The sequence below is a fragment of the Kogia breviceps genome, chromosome 15, assembly GCF_026419965.1.
Source record: "Kogia breviceps isolate mKogBre1 chromosome 15, mKogBre1 haplotype 1, whole genome shotgun sequence".
Taxonomy (NCBI): Eukaryota; Metazoa; Chordata; class Mammalia; order Artiodactyla; family Physeteridae; genus Kogia; species Kogia breviceps.
The window spans coordinates 48,511,987-48,526,649 of NC_081324.1; the positions used below are offsets into that span (position 1 = coordinate 48,511,987).

Genomic DNA, 14,663 nt, shown 5'->3' on the forward strand with positions numbered 1-14,663 from the left:
AGTTGAATTTAGTGGGGAACATAGTACTAAAACTGGGGAGAGTATTATTAGGTCAGTCATTCTGGGGCCTAAGCCTTGAGGACATTTGGAGAATCAAAATGCTGTGAAAATAACTGGGGGATATTATTAGTTATGAAAGTTAAACTGATCACATTTTACGATAGGACTGAGTATTAGCTATCTTTTTTGGAACAAGGTGCTATATGACAGTTTATGGGATTGTTAAATTGAAGAAATCAATTGGTGAGGTCAAAAGCCAGCATAAACATAAGGCTACCCATGGTGGCATCCTGAAATTTCTTGTAGGGACGAATGAGGAATTGAGGAGACCTTCCTAAACTGTTTCAGATATGTGTAAATTTCATTTTGGGGAGACTGGTTTTAGGACTAGGAAATAAGGCAAATATGATACAGATGGGGCTTTTGGATCCAGTCTTAGTTGACTAATCAAGAGTCTTTTGTGTGTATAGGGATCATCGCTTTATCAACTTTTGGAAGTATTTTATCTGTGTATAGGTATCTATATATGTAAAATATGTATAGCCTGTTTTGAATAATTTATTTTTAAATCTCCTATTTCTCTGCATGTCACTTTAGTGCCTCCTTTGGGGAACTATTTTAATGACAGCTATACTAATGATAGTTATACAGATGAAGAATTTTTAAACTAAAATTTGTATTTTTCAATTTTTTTATATTCTAAAGAAATATTGAAGATAATTTTATAGTCAGAATTATTTTTAGTTTTAAAGCAAATCATTTAAATTTGATGGTTTCTTCATTTATTTACTAAGTATTAAGTGCCTACTGTGTGTCAGACAATAGTTAGTTTTTGAAACATCAGTGAGCAAAACATTCCTGCTCTCTTTGGTTTTATATTCTAGTAAACGAGGCAGGCATAACAAATGATTAAATCATGTAGTCTGTTGGACAATGGAAAGAGCTAAGGAAAAGGCAAACGAATAGGAGAGGGAGAGGTGTGTTGGGAATACTGGAGGCGGGGGATGGAATTCGTAATATGAAGTAGAGTGGTCAGGGTATACCTCTTTAAGAAGGTGACATCTGAGCTAAGACTTGAGGAAGAGTGGTTTAGGCAGAGGAAAGAAGCAGTGGAAAGCTCCTGAAGTGAAACTGTGCCTGGCTTGTTGAAGGAACAACATGGTGGCTGTTGTGGCTGGGACAGAATAAGGAGTTTATATGAACAGAACCTATTGTGTAGGCTATTGTGAGGACTTTTTCACTCTGAAATCGGAAGCCCTTGGAGGATTTTGAGCCAAAGAGTGAATTGGTATATTTTAATAAGCTTATTCTGCTTACTGTGTGGAGAATTTACTATGGAGAAGTGTGGGTCGGAGCAGGAAATCCAGTAAGGAGGCCCTTGCAGTAATCAACATGAGAGAGGTGATGGTGGCTGGTAGCAGGGTGGTTGGTAGCAGAAGAGGTAGTGGTAGAAGTGGTCAAATTGTGAGTATATGTTAAAGGTAGAGCTCAAAGGATATGTTGAAAATTGGATGTAGGGGGCAGAGTGTAAGAAGAAAAGTGTCAAAGATGACCCCATGGTTTTCAGAGCAACTGGAAGGATGAAATTGCCATCAGCTGATACTGTTGGGTAAAGGGATTTGAGGCTGAGGCAGAGCTATCAGGGAGTCAGTGTTGTAGATTTTAAGTTGAGATGTCTGATAGACTTCCAGATGGAGATGTGGAGGTAGAATAGGCAATTTTGACAATTAAAAAACATGAAAATTACCACAAAGATACTGGCCCCGATTTAATTTTGAAATGCTGTATTTTAAAATCATTTTTTCATTTAACAAATCTTTATTGAGTACCATATTTTACACTAGATGATTGGGGGCTACAGTGGTAGGCAAATAATAATTATGGACTCAGTCCTAACAGAAGTTATCATATAGTGTGGTCGGCAGACATTAATTAATTACACAAACATTTTAAGTGCCAATTGTAAATGCTATGAAGGAAGGGCATCTAGGACTAAGGGTGCAGATAATGGGGGCTGATGATTCTGGTGGTATTCCTTGAGGAAATGACATTTGAGGTATAATTAACAGAGAATAAAATTCATTCATTTAAATTGTATAGATGGATGAATTTTGACAAATCCATGTAACCACCACTACAATCAGGATATAGAACAATGCTGCCATTCCAGTAAAGTTTTCTGATGCCTGTTTTTTGCCCATTTTCCATTGGGTTTTCTTTTTTAAAATTTATTTATAGGGGTTCTTTACTCTAGATACAAATCTTTTATTGGCTATATATATAACTTTCTTCCAGTTCGAAAGTTGCTCTTTTATTCTCTTTATGATGTCTTTGGATGAACAGCGTTTCTAATTTAAATGAAATCCAATTTATCATTCTTTTTTATTTCTTTTCTGAATCTTGTTTAAGAAATATTTTCTTGTATCAGGGTCATGAAGATATGCCTATGCATTCTTCTAAAAGTTTGTCTATCCGTGATTCATTGCAAATTAAATTTGTTTATGATCTGAGGTAGGAGTCAGGGTTCATTTTTGTTCATATGATATTCAATTTATCCAGTACCATTTATTGGAAAGATCAGTTTTTACCCATTGAATATAAGTTGTTTTGTTGTAAGGTGACTATGTGTTACACTGTTCCTCAACTCTATTCTGTTGGTCTTTTTATTCTGTTGGTCTGTTTATCTGTCCTTGCACCAACCAATATCTTAATTATAGCAGCAGGTAGTGTTGTTCCTTGAGTGTCCTGGCTATTTTGTCTTTTGTATTTCCATATAAATTTTACAGTCAGCTTGTTAATTTCTACAGAAAGCCTGTTGGGATTTTGATTGAGATTACATGGAATCTCTTAAGTCAACATTGGAGAAACTGATATCTCCACAATATTTAGTCTTCCAGTCAATGAAGATGGCATATCCCTCTGTTTAGTAAACTCCTTAATTTCTCTCAACAGTGTCGCAGTGTAGAAGTATTGCACATCTCTCGCTAGATTTGTTCCTAGCTATTCAGTTTTTTTGGATGCTATCATACATGGTATCATCTTTTAAATTTTAATTTTCTAGTTTATTGGCGATATATAGAAATACAGTTGATTTTTATATATTGACCTTGTCTCTAGTTACCTTAGTGATTCTCGTAGTTTGTTACAGATTTTCTTGGGGTTTTCTATGCATTCAATCATGTCTTCTTTGAATAATAATTATATGTCTTTTCCAATCTTTTATTCCTTCTTATTTTTTTCCTACTTTATCTTTTTATACTATTGATTTGTCTGTTGGTTTATTTTGTTGAATAGACTTGGTGTTAATGGATATTCTTGTCTTGTTCCTGAATTCTTGTTTTCTTTCTTGAAAGTCCAGTATTTCATCAGTAAGATGATATTGAGTATACATTTTTTTTGTAAACTAGATTTGTTAGATTAAGGATGCTCCTATTTTTTAAAGTCTTTAGTGGGTGTTGAATTCTATCAGATAATTTTCCTTTATTGAGATGATTATATGAATTTTATTTTGGTAATTTGGTGAGTTACAATGATTAATTTCCAAAAGTTAAATCAGCCTGCACTCCTGGAATCAATTCCATTGGTTATATAATGCATTGTCTTTTTAATACAGTCTGTATTTGATTTGCAAAATTTTGTTTAGGATTTTTGTGTTTGTTCATGAGAAATATCGGCCTGTAAATTTCTTGTAATGTCATTTTGAGGTTTTGGTGTCAGTTTTGGTGACCTCATTAAGGATTGGGAATTGTGTTCTGCATTTTTGTGTTCTCTGGAAGATTGCATATGGTTCATTGAGTACTTGTCTGTTTTATTTCCTTCATTATACTACTTTGGGTTTGACTGATGTCTTCTCCTAGCTACTGCAGGTAGAAGCTTAAATCACTAATTTTTCAACTTTTCTTAAAAATGAATTTTAAATATGCATTTTAAAGCTATAAGTTTTCCTTTAGCATAGCTGTAGCTGTGTCTCACAAATTTTGATGTTGCATTTTCATTACCATTCAGTTAAACGTATTTTCTAATTTCCATTGTTATTTCTTCATTAACTAACAGGATATTGGTTTTCTGTTATTGATTTCTAGTTTAATTTCACTGTGCTCAAAACATACAGCATAAGATTTCAATCATTTGTTATTTGTTGACTTGCCCTGTGGCCCTGTATATGACCTAGTTTGGTCTATATTCCTTGAGTATTTGAGAAGAATGTGTATTATGCAATTGTTGCATATAGTAGTCTATGCATGTTAATTACATTGAGTTGTTAATAATGATGTCAAATCTCATATTCTCAGGGTTTTTTTTTTTTTCATTTGTTTGTTGTTTTTTTGGTCTCCTTGTTCTGTCAGTTACTAGAAGAAGTATATTAAAATCTCCAACCATTATTATGGATTATTCTGTTTTTCCTTTTATGTTATAGATTTTGAAACTGCAGTTATGAGATGTATGCAAATTTATGATTGTTACATTTCTGTTGAATTGATCCTTTTATTATAATAAACTATCCCTTTAGTATTTCTAGTAGTATTTCTTTTTATTTTATTTATTTTGTTTATTTGGTCACACCACGTGGCTTGTGGGATCTTAGTTCCCCAACCAGGGACCAGGGAGTGAACCCATGCCCCCTGCAGTGGAAGCAGAGTCCTAACTGGACTGCCAGGGAATTCCCCCCAGTAATATTTCTTGATTTAAGTCAACTATCTAATATATGGTTACATCACCATACTTTTGATTAGAGTTTACATAGTAGTCTTTTTCTTTTAACCTTAAGTTTAAAGTGGATCTCTTGTGAACAGAATATAGTAGAGTGTTTTAAAAAATAATTTTGTTATTTTATTGAAATGAGGGGTCTATATACATTTAATGTTGAACATGATATAGTAGGCTTTCTGTCTATCCCCCTGATACTAGTTTCCTATTTGTCTCTTTCTGGTCCTTCTTTGAATTAATCAAGCATTATTTGTTCCTCTCTTCTAGTTTTTTAGTTATACATTTTTTATATGTGCATATGCATTTTTAAGTAGTTGCCTAACAGATTACAATATGCACCCTTGGTTTATTAGATTCCGCTCTAAATTTGTACTTTTTTAACAGTTGCTGAAAAATACAAGGAACTTGCAACAATATAACTTTATGTATTCTGCTGTCCTTTATGTTAGTCTTGTCATATTTTACATTTCTACATATGTTTAAACTATATTATTCATTGTTACTATTATTTAATTTAATATAATTTATTTATTTATTTATTTTTGGCTGCATTGGGTCTATGTTGCTGCACGTGGGCTTTCTCTAGTTGTGGTGAGCGGGGGTTCCTCTTTGTTGCTGTGCGCATGCTTCTCGTTGTGGAGCACAGGCTCTTGGCACACGGGTTTCAGTAGTTGTGGCACGTGGGCTCAGTAGTTGTGGCTCGCGGGCTCTAGAGCGCAGGCTCAGTAGTTGTGGCGCACGGGCTTAGTTGCTCCGCGGCATGTGGGATCTTCCCAGACCAGGGCCCGAACCCATGTCTCCTGCACTGGCAGGTGGATTCTTAACCACTGTGCCACCAGGAAAGTCCCACTATTATTTTAAATGTTAATATTTTTATTTATCTACCTATTTACCTTGCCATTCCTATTAATCCCTCTAGTTCTGTGCCATTTTCATTTAGCTGGATGAATTCTCTTCATTTGTTACCGGTTATCTTAGCTTTTGTTCATCTGAAACTATTATTGTTTTCATTTTTGTGTTTGGAGGTTATTTTCTCTTAGTATAGAATTCTAGGTTGGTTGTTGATTATTTTCTTTTTCTGTCTTAGCACTTTAAAGATGTCATTTTTAAAATATTCTATTTCCATTATTTCTGATAAAAAGGTTTTTAGTCTAATTGCCATTCACCTGAAGGTAATGTGTTTTATTTTCCCTGGCTACTTTTAAGATTTTCACTTTGACTTTGGTTTTTAGGACTTTGAAGTATCTAGCCATGGTTTTCTTCATATCCTGATGAGGTTTGTAGCGCTTCATACGTTTGCTAGAGACTCATGTCTTTTGTTAGGTTTGGAAAATTCTTGAGCAGTATTCTTATTGCTTATGTGTTATTTTCTCTTCTCTACATTTTTTTTCTTTTTTTGGCCACACTGCATGGCTTGTGGGATTTTAGTTCCCCGACCAGGTGTCAAACCCATGTCCTTGGCAGTGAGAACACTGAGTCCTAACCTCTGGACCTCCAGGGAATTCCCTCTCTTCTACTTTTGTAACTCCAGTTAGATCTGTTTTAAGCCTTTTCACCATGACGTACATGTCTTCACACTTTCTGTTCATATTTTCTCTCCTTTGTATCTTTTTGATGTGTTGTATTTTCTATATGTTTGTTGCGCCCTTTGACTTAAGAATTCTAGGATTTGCTGAAATTCTCCATTTGTCCTGTTTGTTTTCTGCCTTGAATATATCAGTCAGTCATTTTTAAAGTCTCAGATAACTCTAAAATATGAATGACCTATGTGTCTTCTCCTGTTTTCTATTATTTCTATTTGTTGTCCATCTACTCTTTTTTTTTTAATGGAGATGAAATTTGCATAACATGAGGTTCATCATTTTAACCTTTTAAAGTACAGGCACCCCTCAGAGATATTGTGGATTCAGTTCCAGACCACCACAATACAGTGAATATTGCAATAAAGCTAGTCACAGAAATTTTCAGTTTCCCAGAGCATATAGAAGTCATGTTTAGACTGTACTGTAGTCTGTGAAGTACGCAGTAGCACTGTGTCTAAAAATCAATGTACATACCTTAATTAAAAAATATTTTATTGCTGAAAAGTGCTAACCATAATCTGAACCTTCAGTGAGTTATAATCTTTTTGCAGTAGTAACATTAAAGGGCACTGCTCACAGACCACCATAACATATATAATAATCATGAAAAAGTTTGAAGTATTGTGAAAATTACCAGAATGTGACACAAAGGCACGAAATGAGCAGATGCTGTTGGAAAAATGGTGCCGATCCACTTGTTCCACACAGGGTTGCCACAGACCTCTGATTTTTAGAAAAACATGGTATCTGTGAAGCACAATAAAATGAGGAATCCCTATATACAATTCAGTGGGTGTTAGTATACTCACAGTGCTATGCAGCCATCACCATTATCTAATTCTAGGACACCATCACCCCAAAGAAGAAAACTCATGACTATTGACAGTCAACCCCACCCAGTTCTCCCCTCTGCCTGTCCCCTGGCAAAGACTGATCAGTCTACTTTCTGTCTCTCCGGCTTTGCCTGTTCTGGGCAGTTCATATAAATGGAATCATGCAATGTATGGCCTTTTGAGTCTGACTTCTTCACTAAGCATAGTGTTTTCAAGATTTATCCATCTTGTAGTGTGTATCACTACTTCATTCCATTTTGTGGTTTTGTGGTTGAATAATATTCCACTGTGTGGATATTTACCACATTTTGTTGATCAATTCATCAGCTGAAGGACATTTAGGTTTTTTTCTACCGTCTGGCTATTATGAATAGTGCTGCTGTGAACCTTCACATATAAGTTTTGTGTGAATGTATGTCTTCAGTTCTCTTGGGTCTATACCAGGAGTGGAATTGCTAGGTCATATGATAACTCTATGTTTAACTCTTTGAGAAACTGCTAAAGTGTTCTCCACAATAGTTGCACCCTTTTACAATCCCATCAGCATTTACAAGAGTTTTTTCTCTTCATTCGTGCCAACACGTTACTTTCTGTAGTCTTTTTTTTTTTTTTTTTTTGTGGTACGCGGGCCTCTCACTGTTGTGGCCTCTCCCTTTGCGGATCACAGGCTCCGGACGCGCAGGCTCAGTGGCCATGGCTCACGGGCCCAGCTGCTCCGCGGCATGTGGGATCTTCCCGGACCGGGGCACGAACCCGCGTCCCCTGCATCGGCAGGCGGGCTCTCAACCACTGCGCCACCAGGGAAGCCCCTGTAGTCTTTTTTTAAAAAAATTATTATAGCCATCCTAATGGGTGTTGGCCATTCTTATTTTTTTAGAATGTCTTGTAACTTTTAATTGAGGGCTTATTGACTTGTTAGGGCTGATCTGTTTCAATATTGACCTTAGTCCAAGGAGAGGCTTTTTTGAAGTCTCAACAGAGAGACTGAATTATTTTTGAAGGCCCTTCTGATTTGGTGGGGCCTACATTCCAATCTTTGTCTCCCTCGAACTGGGCAGAAGCTGAAATCTCGTCTCAGCTCTTTTGCTTCCTAACTGCTCTTTTCTGCTAGTTTTCTTGAATTTACCCCTCTGTGTTTCTTCCTCTCTGGAACTTGGTTCTTTAGTTTTCAGCTGTTAGCCAAAAATTCTGTCTTCTCTCAGTCTAGTAGGACTGCCACTTTCTACTTGGACTCTATTTTCCTGTTACACAGCAAAGTAAAGGAAAAGCCAAGTTGATTATGGGGCTGATTTTCTATTTTTCCCTTCTTTCAAGAGTTGTAGCCCCTCTTGTTCCTCTCTGTGTACATTACTCTTCAATGCCTTCAAATGGTTTCTACATTTGTCTAGATTTTATAACTTTTATTAGCAAGAGGGTTGGTTTGGTACAATCTAGTCTATTATGATGGGAACCACGCATACTGATATTTCATGAATTGAATCACAAGAAAATGAAAAACTGATACCTATTGAGAGTGAGAGCATGAATTTTCAAGAGAAAATCTGGACAAGGATATAGGAGAAAGGAATTTTATTTTCAAGCAAGAGGGCCAAGTCCGCCATATTGAAGGATGATAAAGGATGATTTAAAGTGAGATACGTGACACTAAATTGATATTTAGTAAGTTTTTTGAAAATGGAACAAAGTGTTTAAAGAATAAAAATTGGATGAAGAATTTAAGATAAGAATTGAAGAGAAAATATTTAATGAGCAATTATTGGATTGGATTTAGTAGTGAAGTTATTAAGATTATGAATTTGGAATGAGTGCTATTAGAGTAGTACTTGGTTAATTTTGTAAATGTTAGTGGTTATTAGGTGGTTGGAGATTTGAGTGTTTACTGTGATGTCTAAAGAACAATGTATATCTGGTAAGTATGCCAGGGAGGATTGCGCAAAATCTGGGTGGTACAGACACAGTAAACATACGGGAGGAAGAGAATGACTGAAGTTCTAGGAATGGACATTATGTTTAAAACGTAGACAAGTAGAGAAAGAAGGCAGAAATAGATTTGTAAAAAACAATACTTCCCTATCCTCTTGTAGGATTAAAAAACTGGCGTTTGGAAAGAAACTAACTATGTGCTTTCTCTACCCAAATATTCCCAAGAAGGGAGCCAGGTGTTACAGAGCACCTTGTATCTGTGTTTTTCCTTTCGCCCTTTTGTGAACTCTCAAGGTTAGTCAGTGATTTTTTTCACACTTTCATTAGGAAATTTGCCAAAGGCATCCTTTTGAGGCAGCTGTCTCTGTACCCTTGGAGGCCATCAGTTATGTTTCCAATCCATAGGAGTAGTCGGCACAAAAATGTTGGGCTGAGCTGAGTCTTTGCGGTTTAAAACATTCCCCCTCCAAAACCACTCCTCCTCCTCAAACAGTATAAAATATATCACATTTTGAAGCTTCTGGTCCTTAGTCTTTTGTTACTATATCTTTTCAGGTAAAATTCCTCATTAATAATAAACATATCCAAATATATTAATAATAATTAAAGGAGACTTAATTTTTAAAACATAATTTAAATAAAAACAATAGTGGGCACATTAGAAATCCTTATACATAAATAAATAAGAATTCTTTTTGTATAGAATGTTATAATTTTTAATTTTCACTGTAAAGTAGAATATACTTGAATCGTGGTGTTCTTTTGGTCTAAGGTGGTCGGATGATATATTCATGCTAACGATTTTGTGAAATCTTTGGAGCATATTAAATATGTTGATAAGTCCATGGTTAAAATGCATTAGAATAAGTTGAAATGCATTTGTGTTTTTTTCCCTATTCAGCTGAATAGTATAGGCAACTGTTATACCATATGCATCTTTAGTATATTAGTCTGACTGTTTTTCTTGTTTTACTAAACTGTCTTCTTTCAGCCACCCACACAGAATATGCCTATGGGTCCTGGAGGGATGAATCAGAGCGGCCCTCCCCCACCTCCACGCTCACACAACATGCCTTCAGATGGAATGGTAGCTGGGGGTCCTCCTGCACCACACATGCAGAACCAGATGAACGGCCAGATGCCTGGTAAGTTTTTCTCCTCTAAGACATTAACACCGGAGTTGCTTAGCAACTGAAACGACGTGGGGGCTCAAGGGATACTAGATTGTTGATGACAAAACTGCTTTGAATGCCCCCGAGTCCAAGCTCTCTTAGAGTTTGTTAGCTACAGAGCTACGTGACCTGTATTCAGTGTTTATCAGGCTGCCCTTGGGCTTTGATGTAGCTGACACACAGCATTCCTCTGATGAACAGAACTGGCTAAATTTAGTCTGTCTGAAACTATGCAATACAGCTGGCTTTAGAAGCTTTTGGGGGAAAAAAGGCATTGTGCCATGGCTTAGGAATTAAGATCTGTTTATAAAAATGTGTAACATTTCTTTGAGTTTTGTATTTACTTAAACATTTATTGGTCTCAGAAACAGTGTTGCTGGAAAAGACACATGGGGAGAAAAAACAAAACAAGCTCTAAAGTGCTCATGTATTTAGTATTTCCTCACTGGTCTTTTGAAACTGAGTATGCATTTTTATGAATACATATGTTTATAGTATAATAGAAATATGGAAATTGATATTGAAGCAAAATTAAAAGCTGAAAAGTGTCAGCTTTCTTATATAATGAACCATTTACTATTTATCCATTTTAAGTTTAGAGCCACTTAAAATATCTTTCAGACCATTGGATGCTTATTTATTTTGCTGGTTTGAAATTTTAATCTGAAAAGTATCAGTATCTTTAAACTATTTTGTTTTTGTAACATCAGTCACACCCATACCTATAATTCTTGGTGGGGCATATTTTTACTTTCTAAAGACAAAGGTTGTTTTCATTAGCAAAAAGAAAGTATTAAACAAATAGCAATATAGAGAGTAAATTAAAATAACAGAGCAATTTATTTTTAAAATTAGTAATATTAGCATCCTTAGGATAGTGTTGTCTTAACTGATTATGTTGGTTGGTAGCATTGGTGTCCAGGGACTATGGGTGTAAAAAATGGAGCAAAAGAGGCCAGATAGCCTGGCTTATAGGAGATTGATGTGTGATGGGTCATGTAGGAGGGCTGTGGTGTCTTGGTGGCAACCTTCTCTTTCCTGCCAAGGCTTCCACGATCATGGCTCAGTGGCCCTCCACCATGTGGAGGTAGGAATAAAGAGGTAACTACTTGTCTGGTTGTGGTCAGAAGCAAGCTTCTTGCTTAATCCACATCTAGCTCATTAGGACACATTGTTTCCGTTTTTGTTTAAGGCTGTCTGAGGTAAGATATACTCTTTATGAGCCAGAGATTTTCAACCACTTATGACCTAGATTGTCCAGAATACCATAGAGCTTCTAAAACAATTTATAATTACAGAGTTTACAGTTAGGTGTAGGAGAAATTGGAAGTCCAGTTACTTATATTGTCTTTATTTAATAAGTTTTGTATAGTATTTAGCCAACCTTTCTATGCACACAAATTTGTAACTAGACTTTTAATTTCCGATTTTAGTTTTGTTTTTAATATTTTATAATGTAAGTTGTAGTGCTTCTTATATGCTGTTTGATCTTGTTCGTATATCCTCTTAGTCTTAGGTTCCTTTTAAAATACATTTAACTGATTAAAAAAAATTAGATAACATGTATCTATGGCACCAAAATAAAAAGGGTACAAAAAGGCATACAGCCCCTACCTATGCAGACTCTTTGTTCCAGACAGGCATTGGTACCCAGTTATCCTTGAAAAACATATGCATGTATACGTTCTATTTTCTTTCTTCTTATTCTTTTTTAAAAACACAAATGGTAGCATACAGTAGATATTACTATATATCATTTTTTTACCTCTTAAGGTTTCTCTTGGAGACCATGAGTATATAAACATATATTTTGGAGACCACTTGGTATATAAAGAGCTGCCTCATTCCTTTTGATGACTGCATTACATGCTTTTTTATGGATGCCTCTAATTTACTTGGACAGTTCCCTTCTGATAGAAATATAGGTTATTTCTAGTCTTCTGGTGTTAAAAGTTATGCTCTTGTGACTATGCCTGTAAAATATAAATAAATAAGTAAACAGATAAACTTACAATTTTGCATCCATATACGTAACACACAAAAACTAGTATATTTATAGGATAAGTTCCTGGAACTGAAATTGCTAGGTTAAAAGTATATGCATTTTATTTTTATTCATTCATTCATTCATTCATTTATTTATTTATTTATTTATTTATTTATTTTTGGCTGCGTTGGGTCCTTGTTGCTGCATGCAGGCTTTCTTTAGTTTCGAGGGGTTACTCTTTGTTTCGGTGTGCGGGCTTCTCATTGCGGTGGCTTCTCGTTGCGGGTTTAGGTGCGTGGGCTTCAGTAGTTGTGACATGCAGGCTCAGTAGTTGTGGCACGCAGGCTCAGTAGTTGTGGTGCATGGGCTTAGTTGCTCCATGGCATGTGGGATCTTCCTGGACCAGGGCTCGAACCCGTGTCCCCTGCATCAGCACCACTTCCCCTGCACTGTGCCACCAGGGAAGCCCTAAAGGTATATTGCCTTTTTTTTTTTTTTTTTTGTGGTACTTGGGCCTCTCACTGCTGTGGCCTCTCCCGTTGCAGAGCACAGGCTCCGGACACGCAGGCCCAGCGGCCATGGCTCACGGGCCCAGCCGCTCCGCGGCATGTGGGATCTTCCCGGACCGGGGCATGAACCTGTGTCCCCTGCATCAGCAGGCAGGCTCTCAACCACTGCGCCACCAGGGAAGGCCTATATTGCCTTTTAAAATATGGTAGTTATTGCCATATTGGTTTACATAAAAATAGTAGACCCATTTATAGTAGACTTATTTATACATTTATATTCTCTCAACAAAGTTTGAAAATGCTTTTTTCTTCATAATATAATTGGAACAAAACTTTTGATCTTTGCAAATCTAAAAGGTGAACAATGGATCTCATAGTTTTACTTTGCCTTTTTATTATATTAAATAAAGCAAGCAATTTTCTCCTGTTTTATGACCCGTTTTGTAGTTTTCGTGTGAAGTGATCATTCATATACTTGGCCCTTTTACTGCTGGTGGTCTTTTACTTGCTTTATATGTTAAGTAAGTAGTTTGGTCTGTGATATTTCTTGTAAATAATTTTTTCCCAGTTTATCTTTTTTTTTGCGGTTCGCGGGCCTCTCACTGCTGTGGCCTCTCCTGTTGCGGAGCGCAGGCTCCGGATGCGCAGGCCCAGCGGCCATGGCTCACGGGCCCAGCCACTCCGCGGCATGTGGGATCTTCCCAGACCAGGGCACGAACCCGTGTCCCCTGCATCGGCAGGCGGATTCTCAACCACTGCGCCACCAGGGAAGCCCCTCAGTTTATCTTTTTATTACTTAATTTTGTTTTGTTGGTCATTTACAAATGTTTTATTTTTATGTACTCTACTTGATAAATCTTTTGTGGTTCTGAGGTTTTTTGGCATACTTAAAAAGGCCCTTACAGTCCAAGATTATTTTTTAAATTCTCCATTTTGAAATACTCTGTTATGATTTCTTTGCTTTTTCTTCTTTTTTAATGTTTAATTCTTTTATTCATCTGGACTTAGTTTTGGTAGAAGGAATGTGGTAGGGGCCCAACCTGATGATATCTACTCAGTTGTTAAACATCATTTATTGAATTATCTTTTCTTTTGCTCACTGATACTTAATGTCAGCGCCATTGTCATTTACCAAATTTGACAAATGCATTTGTCATTTACCAAATGCATTTCGGTCACTTTCAGACTGTGCTCTAGGTTTATTGATCTGTTAATCAGTTCATTTATGTGTTAATACTACATACTTTTAATTCAGCTTTATATGTTTCGGTCTCTTATAAAGCAAGTCCTCCTTCATTACTTTTTTTTTTTTTCCAGAATGTTCCTGGCTTTTCAAAAGCAACAGTTTCTTAATTTGTAAAATAATAATAATGTCCACCTCACAGTATTTGCTATCATTCATGTAAAGCATTTACTTTGTTTGCTATTGATTACTCAGGTTATTGTTTGTGCTCTTGTTACATTAATGCAAAAAAATAAATAAGCTTTTTAAGGTACTTTTGTATAGATCATCTGTTTAACTTTCATATTTTGGTTCTGATCACTTTTCTTCAAAGGGCCTAACCACATGCCTATGCAGGGACCTGGACCCAATCAACTCAATATGACAAACAGTTCCATGAATATGCCTTCAAGTAGCCACGGGTCCATGGGAGGTTACAGCCATTCCGTGCCATCGTCCCAGAGCATGCCGGTACAGAACCAGATGACCATGAGTCAAGGGCAGCCGATGGGAAACTATGGCCCCAGACCAAATATGAATATTCAGCCAAACCAAGGTATGTAAGCTTTATAAAATTCTTGACTAGGATGCTCCATTAGCCTTTGAAAATCAAACAATTTTTTCAAAATGTTAGCTGATTTGCAAAATTACAAGTTTGAAGTGAGGAACAATCATACCCATAGAAAAGAAACGTCAAGTTAGAAACCAGCTTAAAATAATTTTTTCC

At 36.2% G+C, this 14,663-nt stretch overlaps 1 protein-coding gene across 7 annotated transcripts in view; it reads left to right on the forward strand.

Annotated features, from left to right (window-relative positions):
- The window catches only part of SS18 (SS18 subunit of BAF chromatin remodeling complex), a 75,658-nt gene that overhangs the window by 26,633 nt on the left and 34,362 nt on the right, over positions 1-14,663 (forward strand). For all 7 annotated transcript variants that reach the window (XM_059039402.2, XM_059039400.2, XM_059039398.2 and 4 more), the window contains exons 4-5: positions 10,038-10,191; positions 14,271-14,492. In XM_059039402.2, the coding sequence (XP_058895385.1) occupies positions 10,038-10,191; positions 14,271-14,492 (376 nt within the window). The remainder of the gene's footprint in view (positions 1-10,037; positions 10,192-14,270; positions 14,493-14,663) is intronic.